Below are 17,813 nucleotides of genomic sequence, written 5' to 3' on the forward strand. Positions count from 1 at the left end.
CCCTTACATGGGTTTGTTAAAGACTATGCTAGCATGATATTGCATAGTCCAACAATCAGCTTTTTGCCTTATTTCTGAGTGAATAGTTTAACAGTCTCCTTTTGTAGTCATAATTAACTTTTATAGATTACTTAGGGGCTCATCTGAGTGTAATTATGTGTTATATGGATTTATTTATATACATTCAGTAAGAAAGGTCAACACACATAAGGTTCCTTGTATAATCAGCACATCTAGAGCCAACAGGCTTCTAGAAGCCGACAAGGTTGGTCGGGGGGATGAGTGGAATATGTGAAGAAGATTAAGAGTACACTTACCCTGATGAGCACTAATTCACAGAATTGTTGAATCACTACATTGTACAACTGAAACTAGTATAATACTGCATGTTAACTATACTCGAATTTTAAAAATAGTGCTCAAGTGTTGGGAGTATACATATTTATGATTATTTTGTATTCTTGATGTATTTACCCCTTTCTCACTATATAATGACCTTCTCTGTCTCTTGTTAACATTTTTGGCTTGAAGTCTACTTTGATATAAATATAGCTACACCTGCTTTCCTTTGGTTATTTGCTTGGAGTATCATCTTCTACCCCATCACTTTGATCCTGTTTGTGTCTTTATAGCCAAAATGAGTGTCCAGAAAGCAGTGTATAGTTAGGGGCTGTGGTTAGCTACATTTCACCCTTTTTAAAATTTTTTAAATTTATTTTTATTTTTTTCATTTCACCTTTTTAAAAAATTTTTTGTTAACATATAGTGCAATATTGGTTTCTGAAGTAGAATTCAGTGGTTCATCACTTATATACAACACCCAGTGCTTATCATAACACTGCACTCCTTAATACTCATCACCCATCTAGCCCACCCTCCATCCACCTCCCTCCATCAACCCTCAGTTGGTTCTCCATAGGTAAGAGTCACTTAAGGCTTGTTTCTCTCTCTTCTTTTTACTTTTCTCCCTTCCCATATGTTCATCGGTTTTCTTTCCTAAATTCTACACATGAGTGAGATCGTAGGGTATTTATCTTTCTCTGACTGACTTATTTCCTTACTGTAATACATGTTAGCTCTCTCCATGTCATTGCATATGGCAAGATTTTTCTTTTTGATGATTGGGTAATATTCTGCGTGTGTGTGTACTGCCTCTTCTTTATCCATTCATCAGTCAGTGGACATTTGGATACTCTCTATAGTTTTGCTGTTGTTGATAATACTGCTATATAAACATCTGGATGCATGTACCCCCTTGAATCTATATTTTTGTATGCTTTGGGTAAATACCTAGTAGTTCAGTTGCTGGATTGTAGAGTAGTTCTATTTTTAACTTTTAGAGAAACCTCCAAACTGTACTCTAGAATGGCTACACCAGTTTGCATTTTCTTCTGAGGCAAAGATAAAAAGCTTTTCCACTGGATCAAAGAGTAGGAATTACTAGGCAATCAGTCTTTGATGTGTGCCAGGTTGCTAATACTTTTAGAACATGGCCTCTCCTTTTATGTACTTTCAAAAAGAAAGTTTTATTATGACTTGGAAGATCAGCAAAGATGATTGTTGAAGAAATATTTTGAGATTATTGAAGGTGTTTTTGCTTTTTGTGTTTTGTGAGAATGGTTCCCACAATGTTTGATTAACTTAAATCATACAGAGGCCTATTTTCAAAAGAGCTTGCTGTGTATACTCTATGACATCCAAATAATCCCAGGAATTATTTAATTGTCCTTAGTGTTTGGCCTTGGATTTTGGATAATTTGTGATCTGGAATTGGATTATGCCCTTCCTTAGCCAATATATCATGGCCTAGATCAGATGTTGGCAAATGGTGGCTTGCTGTCCAGATCCAGCTACTGGCTATCTTTATACAGCTTGTGAGCTAATGGAGTAGTTTTTACATTTCTACATGGTTGAAAAAAATCAAAAGAAAAATGTCCCATGACCTATAAAAATGATATAAAACTCAAAATTTCAGGATCCATAAATATTTACTGGAACATAACCATGCTTAATCACTTATAAATTGTGTGTTGCTGTTTTTTGCACTATATATAGCAGAGTTCAGTAGTTGTGACAACAGAGGCTATGTCTCACAGAATCAAAATATTTTGTATTTGGCCTTCACAGAGTAAGTTTACTGAACTCTGGATAATGAATATAGCCATAATTTGATAATGTGCAGTAGAACTTTCTACAACTCCTGAAAATATTTTGTCTGTGGTGTTTTTTCTTTTGGTAGATTATTTTTGCAGAATAGATTCCTAATGATGAAAGTTATAGGAATGTGCCATAGAACAGAAAGGAATGTTCTTCTGACAAAAATAATAATAATAATAGTTATGGATTGGGACGTGGAAAATGATTTAAGATTATTAGAAATTCCCACTACTTAAATGGTTTTTAGTACTTTGAGCAACCTGAATTTCCATGGTAGTAGGATTAATAGTAAAGATAGTGGCACCTATATCAACAAGAAGTTGTATTGTTGTTCATCTATATTTACAGATAGCTCTCTTCAGAATTGTATGTTGAATGGTAATGTTTCCCTGTAAGTGGGATTATTGGGCAGATTTTGGATAATTGTTATTTTTCTTACCAGTATGATACATTGGATCATCCTACTTGTAATTTCTCTAAGCATAAGCACAGAGAACTAAGGACTTTTTAGTGTTGTTTTTATTTGATGAACCAGGTGTCTTATGTGGAGAACCAGAGGTTGGTTTTCATTTCTAGCTCATTACTTCCTAGTGCTTTTTTGAAAATGTTTAACCATATGTTAGAGATTCTTTAAACTGGCTGTGTCCCATTCCAGTTTATCTTTCTCACTAAGTCCCTGATTTTATATACCAAAAAAGAGGCTCAATTAACTTCTGCCATTAGATCTAACACATAATAGTATTTAAAGCTTACTGGAATCTAGTTTTATTTTATTTTATCTTAAAGATTTTATGTATTCATGAGAGACACACAGAGAGAGGCAGAATACAGGCAGAGGGAGAGGCAGGCTCCCTCCGGGGAGCCTGATGTAGGACTCGATCCCGGGACCTGGGATCACGACCTGAGCCCAAGGCACATGCCCAGCCACTCACTGAGCCACCGAGGCGTCCCTGGATTCTAGTTTTAAGCTCTCATATTGTTTACCCTTTAAAAACATTTTTTGTTTAATTTATCTTTAAAGGAAAGTCTTTATAAAAGTCCTTGCACAGTACATTCTTATTTATGCCCATTCAGGGACTTTTTAAAAATTGTGCACAGCTGAGTTATTTAAGTTCTGTCTTGGTCTTTCCCATTGTGTTCTTTTAACAGTTTTCCCCAAATGAAGGTCTAATAAGAGAATTAGTTGGCCTTGATCTGATGGAATATAACAAAATATTGAATTCTGAAGCAAATTTTCTATTTTCCTGAGAATTAATAAAACCCTTAATAACAGACCTCAACTCAGATCTAGACCATAGTTTGACTTTATTTCTATGGTCTGACTTCTGTTCTGGCATGAGGATACTGTATAATATGACTATTTCTTTGCCAAGAAGGAGACCAGAAGAAGGAAGAAATAGGATAAGATGAGAACAAAGATAAAGTCGTGTAGAAAAAAAAGATTACTTGCCTCTTGGGAAAAGGACCCATGTCCTGTTTCTTTCTTAGGCATAGCCTTTTATCACTTACTTCACCCACAAATGATTTAAAATGGGCAAATTACTATAAAAGTAGTCATCTGTTAAATGTAATATGGCTAATAAATGTATGGTGTAAAATGAAACGCTGTGTATTGCAAAGATAACAGGACAGTTCCTGCCATAAGGGAGGTACATTCCCGTAGAGGCAGTAGGGAGTGAGGGAACAATGTGAATTGTGTACTTTTCTATGTACTAGACATGCTTGTAGACCCTGTAAATATTTTATCATATTTAATATTCAAAATAATCCTGAGAAATACATAGATTGCCTCTCCCTTCACCCATTTTATAATTTGGGCAATAAAGACTTCGAGAATTTAAACAGTTTTACCAAGATTACACAGCAACACACACACACAAAACAAGGATTTGAATCTGATCTAAGATGTAAACAAATAGAAGGCAGAATGAAACATACAACTGAGGTGTAAAAATGAGCCTCTGGAGTTTAATACCATCAGAATCTCGTTAGTTCAGGAATATTTAAGGAAGGCTTCGTGAAGGAGGTAACATTTAAGCTGGGCTTTATAGGTTTAGGATAAGATTTTTAACAGGTGGATTCAGCAAGGAAAGCCAACGAGCGATGGAGCTGGAATTGAATCCAATTTTATCTAAAGCCAATGCCTATTTTCTTCCCATTACATAAACTAGAATAGTGAAAGCAAATGTGGGAAGCCAGTGTGACTTTTATAAAGAGAGATTTTATTACCTCAACTTATAGAAAAAAAGCTGAAAAGGTCAAGACAAAATTATGAAGGACCTTCAGTGCAAACACATGTTCTACAGTATAGAAGAAATCATTCCAAATACCATAATTATATATATGAAGATTACATTGAATTTCTCTCCTTGGCAACTCTTATCTCAGGACAAGTATTTCAGAGGGTCTGGTGGGTTGAATGATAATGGAGCAAAAGGGAGGTAGGGCTGGGTGTAGGGCTATAGAGCAGGAAAATTGGAAATTGCTTTTGATAAGAGTCAATGTATTCTCTGATATATTTGTTTTTAGTTCAAACCATTTTACAAAATGAAACGCCTCTCAAAGGCTGATCGTGAAAAAGCAGAAAATCAGACGATTCCAAGACTAACTGATTTATTGGAACTTGCACAGAAGGAACAAAAATTTGTGATATTTGATCTTAATGGCCCTACACGAAAACATCCTCTCAGAAACACATATGTTCGCCATGTAGTAAGCGTGATCCTTGCATCTAAAATTGAGCAACATCTGGTATGTCTACCTCATTATTTACAGTAGAATTTAGTTTGGGAGGTGGGTAGCATGTCCCAGGAGTATAGCAGTTGAACCTGACCCACCTTGTAGATCTTCCCTGGGATGCTCAAATAATTTTGCTCTCTGTAGATATAGAGGTGATTACTTATGTAGCCACATGTGGCAATCTAAGAATGACCCAGTTAAATTTATCCAGGGGAGAAAAACAGTAGCTGTTTGCTACTCCAAACTAAATGATGTAACAGCACTCTGTTAAAAGGCATGTGTGTAATGACTATGTGATGTGACTTATACCATCACTAGCATAGAACTATTATAAGGGGCCAGGGCAGCACTGAGGCTTTGAAGATTTGGCTTTAACTAATGATACAGAAGAAAGAGCTGGTTCTTATTCAAGCAGGGATTTGTTCATCATGTTTTTCAGAAGCAATTCTCTGCACTTGAACAATCATTCCAAATCTCTTAAATTCTTAGAATATGGTAGATTACTGACTGAAACCAATATGTGTTTTCCTGCAAATAAAATATTTCCACGGATGAATCATAAAAGCATTGTCCACTGATATAGGAAATAACCCCTTTCAAAGATGATTTTTAGTGTCATCAGCCAGAGGAAATTGATTCCCGCCTTTCACCCGCACCTACCAACTCCTCATCCACTTTGGCTAGTGTGAGGCTATTGGAACACCAATGGGCCTTTGACTCAGGATGTTAACTCTGAGAAATCTCAGCTCCAGAACAATCCTGGTGAAAGCCACATTATAAGAGTTCATTAGACAGTATGAGGCCAAGGTGACTCTTTTTCACTAAGGGCTAGATCTCTCTCCCTGGGACTCTGCTCCCTGAGACTCCCTGCTCTCTCTCTTCTACATGGAACTCTTTGTACCTGGAGAGCTGATTATCCACTGAAAGACTTCCTTTTTATCCTTACAGATTTTTTGGTTGTCAAGTTTTGATAGGCAGTATGTCAGAAACGCAGCTCCTGGTTTTCAGCAAGTGGGCCGGTTATTTTCCATTGAACGTCTTACAAAAGAAAATATCAGTATAATAAATGTTGACTACAAGAGGTTATTCTACAGTGGGTTGAGGTAAGAGTTTGACCATACCTCTCTCGGCAGGTATTGCCTTGCATAAAATCAGTACTCCTACCAAGCGCTTTGGCTTCTCTATCTCATCTCAGAGTTTCTTTGTGTGGTTCTTTTTGGAATCCCCTATTTTCCCCTCTTCCCCATCCCACGCTATCTTTCTTCCTCCCTCTGCCAGCAAACTTTCAAGTGTAGACTGTGTCCCTTGAACACAGTCTTCAGCCCCTTCTCTATCTCCAGTCTGTTATCATTCAGCACACTTTTTTGTATGCTTAGTGGTTTTGTTCTTATGTAAGGTGATTGAACAGTCAGAAATCAGGAAGTTGTTTATTCCTCCTGCCATTACCAGATGGATTGCAGTTCCTCATAAATAGCTTTGTGGTCCAGATAGCCAAATTTTTTATAGGGATAATTAAGATGGTGTCCTTCTCTCCTACTCATAACTAAATAATTATTTTTATTTTTTATTTTTTTAAATAATTATTTTAAAAAACAACCTTAAAACAACCAAGGACAAGAAGAAACAAATTATTAGCTATGTTTATAAATATGTAATTAGTGACAAATTTTTCAAATTAAAAGCACCAGGGAATAAAATGGTACCTTTTTCAGACTTAACTGTTATTAATCACTCCTTGATTTAATCCACGTTTCCTTTCTCTTATATTTGAAAGTAAAATTTTTCAGATGATTTTAAATGTTCAAAAACAGTTTTGGGGCAGCCCTGGTGGCGCAGAGGTTTAGCACCGCCTGCAGCCAGGGGTGTGATCCTGGAGACGCTGGATCAAGTCCCACATCGGGCTCCCAACATGGAGCCTACTTCTCCCTCTGCCTGTGTCTCTGCCTCTCTCTCTCTCTGTGTGTGTGTCTCAATAAATAAAAATAAAATCTTTAAAACAACAACAACAACAACAACAAAAAAAAACAACAACAAAGTTTTCCCTGCAGAGATATATATATACAAAATCTCCTTGGGCTTAATAAAAATTCCCACTAGATGCCTGGGTGGCTCAGCTTTTGAGCACCTGCCTTCAGCTCAGGGCATGATCCTGGGTCTGGGGGATCAAGTCCTCCATCAGGCTCCCTGCAAGAAGCCTGCTTCTCCCTCTGCCCATGTCTCTGCCTCTTTCTCTGTCTCTCTCATGAATAAATAAATGCATTCATCTTTTAAAAATTCCCGCTGTTTTTCTGCAACTCAAGCCATGAACTAAGCTGTTAGATTTACCTCTGCTCCTGCTCTTGCTTCTCCTGCCTCTCTGGCCTTTTGGTGATTGATCATGAAATACTATCTTTTTTCTTTTAGCAATGTTTTACCTCTATTTCCTAATCAGATTTCTCTTTGCTCAACTACTACTTCTATTTTGAGTGTATTTTTCTTTCCTTTTACATTTTTTCAAATAGAAAATAGCTCTATGATAGTGTCCTTATCTCCTACTCATTATTTAGATCAATCTAGTACTTGAAAAATAATTATAATAGCTTCCATTTATTGAGCATTTACTATGTGTCAGGTTCTGTGGTTGTTAGACCACAGGCTCTTTTTCAGTTTCTGCCCTCCTCATCATCTACACATAGGACTTTAGATAAATTTCTGATCATTTGTTTTCTCATTTGTAAATTAAGATAGCAACAACCTAAGGAGGAAAAAAAAAGAATAACAATAACATGATGAACTGGTTAAAAGATTAGATGATAATATTCTTTATATAATGTGCATGCAAAATACTGGGCAAGTGTAAGAACACAAGCTGCTGCTTTTATCATCACCATCCTTACATGCTGTGCCCTAGAAATGATCATCATCCCCATTTTTTCAAATGAGGAAACTTGTTTCTAAAGAGGAAAAGTTCAGATAGGCTAGGTAATTCACCAAAGTTAATATACTTGATCAGTAGGGGACCAAACTGAGATTTAAATATAGGTCTGACAGAGTCCAGAAGTCCAAATTTTTTCACCCTAGGAATATAGGTATTCCTTGGCTGTAGTTATATGGGCATAGTTTCAACTGGCATCAGATTTGAGAGGGATCATGTCCTGAATCCTATTATAAAGTTAAGCAGTTTAATTTAGCTCAGCAAGTATTTACTGAGTACTAGTATATACAAGTGTATCATGCTAGTTTTATATGAAAAGTCCAAAGCAAGGCACTATCCTTTTCCTTAGGGAAACCATGTATTCTAATAAGAACAAAAGAGGTTTTTCCATATAACTATACTGCAAAGCTGATCGTGATAAATTCATGTGCTGTACATTATTCTAAGTCTTTCTCCTCAAGGACCACTGCATTTTAAGAAATTAAGCTACTTGTGTAATGTTTATGACCAGAATATTTGTAATTATGATCACATATCCAGTATATTCCGTGATTATTATGCTCACTTCATAGTTTATCTGACCATGTTCACAAGACATTATGACCTTGCCATTTTTGACTAAGAATGCTTTAAATACATTATTTTAATCAATTTATATTAACATAGAGATGTCCTCTGCTTTATTTCTGATGTGGAAATTTTTATAGCATTTTTTAAAAGCCTGGGTGGCTCAGTCAGTTAAGTGTCTGCCTTCAGCTCAGATCACAATCTTGGTATCCTGGAATCAAGCCCTGTGCTGGGCTCCCTGCTCAGCAGGGAATCTGCCACTCCCCCTGCTTGTGCTCTCTCTCTCTCTCTTAATTTTAAACCCTGATTTATTGAGGTGAAATTCATATAACATAAAATTAACCATTTTAAGAGTCTCATGCTCTACTGACTGACCTAAGTGAGAACTTAAAATTAACCTTATTTATTTATTTATTTATCTATCTATCTATCTATCTATCTATCTATCAAAATGAATATGGCTTTATTTTTTTTATGATTGTAAAAGCAATTCATGCTTGTGAAAACATTCATGCTGTTCAGAAAGATGTAAAGGCAGTGAAAATATCCTTATCTTTTCATCCAAAGGTAACTTGTATTTTCTCCATGTGACTGTGTGCACATTTGAATGCACACAGATTCACACAGATTCACACATGTATGTGTGGATTTATATTTTCACAAAATCGAGATAATACTTTTTCCAAGTTCAACAATATATCCTAAATATCTTCCCATGTTAATAAATGCAGATCCACCTTACCATTTTATTTTATTCTGCCCCACATGTGAATTCTGCCATTTAAAAAAATTTTTTCACTTCCGTTTTTTAAATTTAAATTAAATGAATTAACATAATGTATTATTGGCTTCAGATAGAGGTCAGTGATCATCAGTCTTCTATAACACCCAGTACTCATTATATCATGTGCCCTTCTTAATGCCCATCACCCAGTTATCCTTTCCCTCCAGGAACCTTCAGTTTGTTTCTTATGATTAAGGGCCTCTTATGGTTTGTCTCCCTCTCTAATTTCATCTTGTTTTATTTTTTCTTCTGTTATGATCCTCTGTTTTGTTTCTTCAGTTCCAGACGTGAGTGAGATCATATGATAATTGTCTTTCTCTGATTGACTTGTTTTGCTTAGCATAATACCCTCTAGTTCCATCCATGTCATTGCAAATGGCAAGAATTCCTTTTTTATGGCTGAGTAGTATTCCATTATATATATACCACATCTTCTTTATCCATTCATCTGTCGATGGACATCTGGGCTTTTCTGTAGTTTGGCTATTGTGGACACTCTTGCTATAAACATTGGGGTGCAGGTGCCCCTTCAGATCACTACATTTGTATCTTTAGGGTAAATACCCAGTAGTCATTGCTGGGTCATAGGGTACCTCTATTTTCATTCTTTTTTTTTTTTTCTATTTTTTGAGGAACCTTCATAGTGTTCTCCAGAGTGGCTGCACCAGCTTACATTTCCACCAAGAGTACAGTAAGGTTCCCCTTTCTCGACATCCTCATCAACATCTGTCATTTCCTGACCTGTTCATTTTAGCCATCTTGCCTGGTGTGAGGTGATAGTTCATTGTGGTTTTGATTTGTATTTCCCTGATGATGAGCATCTGTTGCTCATATTTTCATGTGTCTATTAGCCATCTGAATGTCTTCTTTGGAAAAATGTCTATTCACATCTTCTGCCCATGTTTTAATTGGATTTTTTGTTTTTTGAGTATTGAGTTTAAGTTCTTTATAGATTTTGGATACTAATCTTTTATCAAATATGTCATTTGCAAATATCTTCTCCCATTTCATCGTTGCCCTTTAGTTTTGTTGATTGTTTCCTTTGCTGTGCAAAAGCTTTTTATTTTGATGAAGTCCCAGTAGTTCATTTTTGCATTTGTTTCCCTTGCCTTTGGAGATGTGTCTAGCAAGAAGTTGCTGTAGCCAAGGTCACAGAGGTTGCTGCCTATGTTCTCCTTTAGGATTTTGATGGATTCCTGTCTCAGACTTAGGCCTTTCATCTATTTGAGTCTATTTTTGTGTATGGTATGAGGAACTGCTCCAGTTTCATTCTTTGCATTTAGCTGTCCAGTTTTCTCTTTGTGCTCCTTTAGTATTGGTGTATAGAAATGCAGTAGACTTCTTGCATTGATTTTACATCCTGTGACTTTGCTAAATTCCTGTATCAGTTCTAGCAATTTTGTGAATAAGTCCTATCGGTTTTCTACATAGAGTATTATGTCATCTGTGAAGAGTGAAAGTTTGACTTCTTTACTGATTCAGATGCCTCTTATTTCTTTTTGTTGTCTGATTTCTGAGGCTAGGATGTCCAGTACTATGTTGAACAATAGTGGTGAGAGTGGGCATCCTTGTAGTGTTCCTTACCTTAGGGGAAAAGCTCTGTTTTTCCCCATTGAGGATGATATTAACTGTGGGTCTTTCACATATGGTCTTTATGATATTGAAGTAGGTTCCTTCTAGCCCTACTTTCTTGAGGGTTTTTATTAAGAAATGATGCTGTATTTTGTCAAATGTTTTTCTACGCCTATTGAAGGGATCATATGATTCTTGTTCTTTCTTTTATTAATGTAGTGTATCACATTGATTGATGTGAAGATGTTGAACCACATTTGCAGCCCAGGAATAAATCCCACTTAGTCGTGGGGGGTGCTTGGCAGGATGAGCACTGGGTGTTATGCTATATGTTGGCAAGTTGAACTCCAATAAAAAAAATTAAAAATAAATAAAAATTCATCTTTAATTTCCTGATTGAGTCCTTCATTCTTTATAGGATGCTCTTTAACCTCCATGTGTTTGAGTTCTTTCCAAATTTCCTCTTGTGATTGAATTCCAGTTTCAAAGCATTGCAGTCTGAAAATATCCAGGGAATTATCCCAGTCTTTTGGTACCCGTTGAGACCTGATTTGTGACCTAGTATGTGATCTCTTCTGGAGAATGTTCCATGTGCCCTTGAGAAGAATGTGTATTCTGTTGCTTTAGGATGGAACGCTCTGAATATATCTGTGCAATCTGTCTGGTCCAGTGTGTCATTCAAAGCCCTTGTTTCCTTGTTGATCTTCTGCTTAAGTGATCTATCCATTGCTTGAGTAGAGTGTTAAAATCTCCTACTATTATTGTATTATTATTGATGTGTTTCTTTAATTTTGTTATTAATTGGCTTATAAAATTGGATGTTCCCAGGTTAGGGACATAAATATTTACAAGTGTTAGGTCCTCTTATTGGATAAACTTTTTAATTATGATATAGTGTCCTTCCTCATTTCTTAATACAGTCTTTGGTTTGAAATCTAATTTGTCTGATATAAGGATCACCACTTTAGCCTTCTTTTGATGTCTGTTAGCATATAAATGGTTTTTTACCCCCTGACTTTAAATCTTGAGGTGTCTTTGGGTCTAAAATGAGCCTCTTGCAGATAGCGTATCAATGGGTCTTGCTTTGTTATCCAGTCTGATACCCCATGTCTTTTGACTTTGGCATTTAACCCATTTACATTCAGAGTAATTGTTGAAAGACATGAATTTAGTGCCCTTGTATTACCTGGAGAGTCAGTATTTCTGTATGTTGTCTCTATTCCTTTCTAGTCTATGTTACTTTTGGGCTCTCTCTTCACTTAAAGGATCCCTTTTAATATTTCTTGTAGGGCTGGTTTGGTGATCACAAATTGTTTTAGTTTCTCTTTGTCTGGAAGCTTTTTATCTCTCCTATTTTGAATGACATTCTAGATGGGTAAAGCACTCGTAGCTGCATATTTTTCATATTTAGCATTCTGAATATGTGACGCCAGTCCTTTCTGGCCTGCCAGGCCCCTGTGGAAAGGTCTGATGCCAGTCTAGTGTTTCTACCATTTTAGGTTACAGACCTATTGTCCTGGGCTGCTTTCAGGATTTTCTCTTTGTCTCTGAGATTTGCCAGTTTCACAATTATATGTCAGGGTGTTGACCTATTTTTATTGATTTTTAGGGGGGTTCTCTGTGCCTCCTGGACTTGGATGCCTATTTCTTTCCCCAGATTAGGGAAGTTCTCTGTTATAATTTGCTCCAGTATACCTTCTACTCCACCCCTCTTCTTCCTCTTCTGGAATCCCAATTATTCTAATATTGTTTTGCTCCATGGTATCACTTATTTCTTGAATTCCCTCCTCATCATCCAGTAGTTGTTTATCTCTTTTTTTTTTCTGAAATTTTTTATTCTCTATCATTTTGTCTTCTAGATCACAAATTCTCTTCTGCCTCATTTATCCTAGCAGTTAGAGTCTCCCATTTTTTATTGCATCTCATTAATAACCTTTTTTATTTTGACTTCATTAGATTTTAGTTCTTTTATTTCTCCAGAAAAGGATTCTCTAGTGTCTTCTGTGCTTTTTTCAAACCCAGCTAGTATCTTTATAATCGTTATTCTGAACTCTAGTTCCAACATTTTACTTATGCCCCATACAGATTAGGTCCCTGTCAGTACTGCCTCCTGTTCTCTTTTTTTAGGTGAGTTTTTATGTCTTGTCATTCTTGCTGAAAGTGGTGGTTGCTTTTCTATTTGTAGAGTTGCAGCTATTCTTTTCTTAGCTCTCTGGTTAAGTTTGCAGGTATTCAGAATGAATTGATAGCTATCTAGATGAATTCCTGGGTCTAGATGAAACTAAGGTCTCCTATTCCTCCACCACCTTTGAGTCTGTCCTTGAAATTAACCATTTTAAAGTGAACAGTTCATTAGCATTTAGTTCATTTACTTCTCGTTCCATACGATACATTTTTTCCCTCTGTTTGATGTTTTTATTTAAATTCTAGGTAGTTAACATATAGGGTAATATTGGTGTCAGGAGTAGAACTTAGTGTTTTTATTTAAATTCTAGGTAGTTAACATATAGGGTAATATTGGTGTCAGGAGTAGAACTTAGTGATCAGCACTTACATATAATACCTAGTGCTCATCACAAGTGTCCTCCATAATACCTATCAACTTCTTAGCTCATCCTCCACCCACCTCCCTCCATCAAGCCTCAGTTTGTTCTCTCTAGTTAAGAATCCCTGTGGTTTGCTTCCTCTTTTTTCCCCTTCCTCTATGTTTATCTGTTTTATTTCTTAAATTCCACGTATGAGTGAAGTCATATGGAATTTGTCTTTCTCTGACTAATGTATTTCACTTAGCATAATACACTCTAGCTCCGTATGTGTCACTGCAAATGGCAAGACTTCATTCTTTTTGGTGGCTAAATAATATTCCACTCTTCTTTTGTATCCATCTTACTTATCAGTTGATGGATATTTGGGCTCTCTCTGTAGTTTGGCTATTGTTGGTAATGCTGCTATAAACATTAGAGTACATGTACCCCTTTGAATCTGTATTTATGTATGCTTTGGTTGAATACTTAGTGGTGCAATTGCTGGGTCATAGGGTATTTTTATTTTTAACTTTTTGAGGAACCTCCAAACTGTTCTCTAGAGTGGCTGCAACAGATTGCATTCCCACCAACAGTATAAGAGGGTTCCCCTTTCTCCACATCCTTGCCAACACCTCTTGTTTCTTGTGTTGTTATTTTAGCCATTCTGACAGATTTGAGGTTGTATCTCATTTGGTTTGATTTGTATTTCCCTGATGAAGAATGATGTTGAACATCTTTTCATGTGTCAGTTAACCATCTGGATATCTTCTTTGGAAAATGTCTATTCATGTCTTCTGCCCATTTCTTAGCTGGGTTATTTATTTTGGGGGCTTTGAGTTTCATAAATTCTGTATAGATTTTGAGACTTACCCTTAATCAGATACGTCATTTGCCAATGCATTTTGATAGTAGAAATTTTTATTTTCCTTCTCTTCCTTGGTCAGTCTTGCTAGGAGTTAATGAATTTTATTAATCCTTTCAAAACCCCCAGTTTTGGCTTTGTTACCCTTTATCTGTTGCACATTTACTTTCCCATTTCATTGATTCCTGTTCTTTATTTTCTTTTACTTAAAGTTTAATTTGCTCTTCATTTTTTTGTTTGTAGAAACTTTATGTTTGAGTTTTAGATATGACAACAGGAGCAAAAACCTTTTTATGGAAGGCTGGAATTAGACATGGAGTTTTAAATGGCAATTCTATTAGTGGATAATTCCAAATTGAAAATACACACTGGGCCATCTGGATGGCTCAGTTGAGCATCTGACTCTTAATTTCGGCTTGGGTCACAATCTCAGTTTCATGAGATCAAGCCCTGCGTTGGGCTCCTTACTCAGCAGGGAGTATCCTTGAGATTCTCCCTCTCTCTCTGCCCCCTCCCCTCATTCATTCTTGTGGTCATTTGTGCTCTCTATCTAAAACAATCTTTTAAAAAAATAATAGAATAAATAAATCTTTAAAATAAAACCCATAATGTATAATAATACTCTAAGAAAAACATACTTTAGTTTTTTAAATCTTAAAGTGTAGAATAGATGGTATATATCTGCTCTCATAATTTACTTTTCTCAAAACACTTCATTTTTTTAAAAAAGATTTTATTTATTTATTCATGAGAGACACAGAGAGATGCAGAGACATGGACAGAGGGAGAGCAGGTTCCATGCCGGAGTCTGACACGGGACTTGATCCCAGGCCTCCAGGATCAGGCCCTGGGCTGAAGGCGGCACTAAACTGCTGAGCCACCTGGGTTACCCAAAACACTTCATTTTTTATTGAGGTATAGTTGACACAATGTTACATTATTTTCAGGTGTACAACAACTCTGTGCTATGCTTACCACAAGTATAGCTACCACCTGTCACCATATAAGGCTATTACAATACCATTGGCTTTATTCCCTATGCTGTACCTTTTATCCCTTTATGGACTTATTCATTCCGTAACTGGAAGCCTGTATTTCTTTTTTTTTTTTTTTAAGATTTTATTTATTCATGACAGACAGAGAGAGAGAGAGGCAGAGACACAGGCAGAGGGAGAAGCAGGCTCCATGCAGGGAGCCCAATGCGGGACTTGATCCTGGATCTCCAGGGATCACACCCCGGGCCGAAGGCAGCGCCAAACTGCTGGGCCACCGGGGCTGCCCTGGAAACCTGTATTTCCCACTCCCCTTTACCTATTTTGCCTATGCCCTCCAACCCCATTCCATCTGGCAACCAGCAGTTTGTTCTGTTTGTGGATCTGTTACTATGTGGTTGGTTTGTTGGTTATTCATTTACTTTGTCTTTAAGATTCCACATTTAATTGAAATCATATAGAATTTGTCTTTTTTGTCTAACTTAAGTTAGCATAATATTTTCTAGGTCCATCTATATTATGGCAAATGGCAAGAGCTCTTTCTTTTTATGGTTGAGTAATATTTCATTGTATATAAATATACCACATCTTCATTCATCTTTTGGTGGACATTTGGGCTGCTTCTATATCTTGGCTTATTGTAAATAAAGCTGCAATAAACATAGAGGTATGTATAATTTACATTTCCACCAAAAATGTATAAGGGTTCCTTTTTCTCCACATCCTCATCGGCTCTTGTTACTTCTTGCCTTATTGATACTAGCTAGCCATTCTGACAGGTGTAAGGTGATGTCTCATTGTGATTTTGATTTGCATTTCTCTAATGAAGAGTGAGATTGAACATCTTTTCATGTGTCTTGTGGCCATCTGTATGTCTTCTCTGGAAATACATCTGTTCAGATCCTCTGCCAATTTTTAAAATCAGATTTTTTTATATTGTTGAGTTATATAAGATACTTATATGTTTTTTATATTAAGCCTTTATTGGATGTATCATTTACAAATATCCTCTTCCATTCAGTTGGTATTGGTTGCCTTTTCATTTTGTTGATAGTTTCCTTTGCTATGCAAAAGCTCTTCATTTCAATGCAGTCCCAATAGTTTATTTTTACTTTTATTTCTCTTCCCCTATGTCTAGAGACATATCTAGAAAAATGTTTCTGAGGCCTAATGCCTATGTTTTCTTCTAAGAGTTTTATGGTTTCAGGTCTCACATGTAGGTCTTTAATTCTTTTTGAGTTTATTTTTGTGTATGGTGTAAGAAAGTGGTTCACTTTAATTCTTTTACATGTAGCTGTCCAATTTCCTAGCACCATTTATTGAAGTAATTGTCTTTTCCCCATTCTTGCTTCTTTTGTCCTAAATTGACTGGATGCACATGGGTTTATTTCTGAGCTCTCTGTTCTGTTTTATTGATCTATGTGTCTATGTTTTGTCTGTACCATACTCTTGATTATTACGGCTTTGTAGTATATTATGAAATCTGAGATTGTGATATCTCCAGCTTTGTTGTTCTTACTTAAGATTGCTTTGGCTATTTGGGGTGTTTTGAGGTCACATACAAATTTTAGGAATATTCTAGTTCTGTGAAAAATACTCTTGGTATTTTGATAGGGATTGTTTGAATCTGTAGATTACTTTGGGTAGTATGGACATTCTAACAATATTAATTCTTTAAATCCAAGAGCATAGAATTCTTTCCATTTCTTTGTGTCATCTTCAATTTCTTTTACCAATTGTTTTGTAGTTTTAGAGTACAGATTGTTCACCTCCTTGATTAAATTTATTTCTAAGTATTTTATTTTTTTTGAATAATTGTAAATGGGATTGTTTTCTTAATTTCTCTCTATACTGTTTCATTATTAGTATAGAGAAACACAACAGATTTCTGTGTATTAATTTTATATCCTGCCAGTTGACTGAATTAATTTATCAGTTCTAATAGTTTTTTGGTGGACTCCTTAGGGTTTTCTATATATAGTATGTAATCTGGAGATTTTGATGGTTTTACTTCTTCCTTATGAATTTTAATGCCTTTTATTCCTTTTTCTTATCTGATTACTGAAATAGGATGTCCAGTATTGTGTTAATTAAGTAAAAGTGGTAAGAGTAAACATCCTTGTCTTGTTCCTGATCTTAAAGGAATAGCTCTCAGTTTTTGATGACCTTAATATGATGTTAGCTCTGAGTTTTTCGTATTTGGCCCTTATAATATTAGAGTATGTTCTCTCTAAACCTACTTTGTTGAAAGTTTTTATCGTGAACAGACATATTTTTCAGATGCTTTTACTGCACCTTTTGAGATATCATGTGTTTTTTATCCTTCTTCTTGTTAATGTGGTATATCTCATGGTTGATTTGCTAATATTGGACTACTCTTGTGTCCCTGTAATAAATCTGACTTCATTGTGGTGAATAATTTTTTCACTGTATTGTTGAATTTGGTTTGCTAATATTTTGTTGAAGGTTTTTACATCTATGTGCATCAGAGATATTGGCCTGTAGTTCTCTTTTATTGTAGTGTCCTTATCAGGATTTGTTATCAGGGTAATCCTGGCTTCATGAGTGAATTTGGAAGTTTTCCTTCCTCTTTTATTTTATTTTTTGGAAAAATTTGGGATTAATAGTATTAACACTTATTTAAATATTTGGTAGACTTCAACCATGAAGCCTTCTGGTTCTGTACTTTTGTTTGGAAGTT

The 17,813-nt window shown here is 35.8% G+C and overlaps 1 protein-coding gene across 16 annotated transcripts in view; it reads left to right on the forward strand.

The window, feature by feature from the left end:
- Nucleotides 1-17,813, forward strand: part of GDPD4 (glycerophosphodiester phosphodiesterase domain containing 4) — a 119,045-nt gene that overhangs the window by 54,202 nt on the left and 47,030 nt on the right. For all 16 annotated transcript variants that reach the window (XR_005375629.1, XR_005375631.1, XR_005375632.1 and 13 more), the window contains 2 exons: nt 4,687-4,908; nt 5,845-5,999. Coding sequence is in view for 5 of the 16 variants with exons in the window: in XM_038568522.1 (XP_038424450.1) it covers nt 4,687-4,908; nt 5,845-5,999 (377 nt within the window). In the remaining 11 variants the exon portion in view is untranslated. The remainder of the gene's footprint in view (nt 1-4,686; nt 4,909-5,844; nt 6,000-17,813) is intronic.

Source organism: Canis lupus, chromosome 21 (genome assembly GCF_011100685.1).
Source record: "Canis lupus familiaris isolate Mischka breed German Shepherd chromosome 21, alternate assembly UU_Cfam_GSD_1.0, whole genome shotgun sequence".
Taxonomy (NCBI): Eukaryota; Metazoa; Chordata; class Mammalia; order Carnivora; family Canidae; genus Canis; species Canis lupus.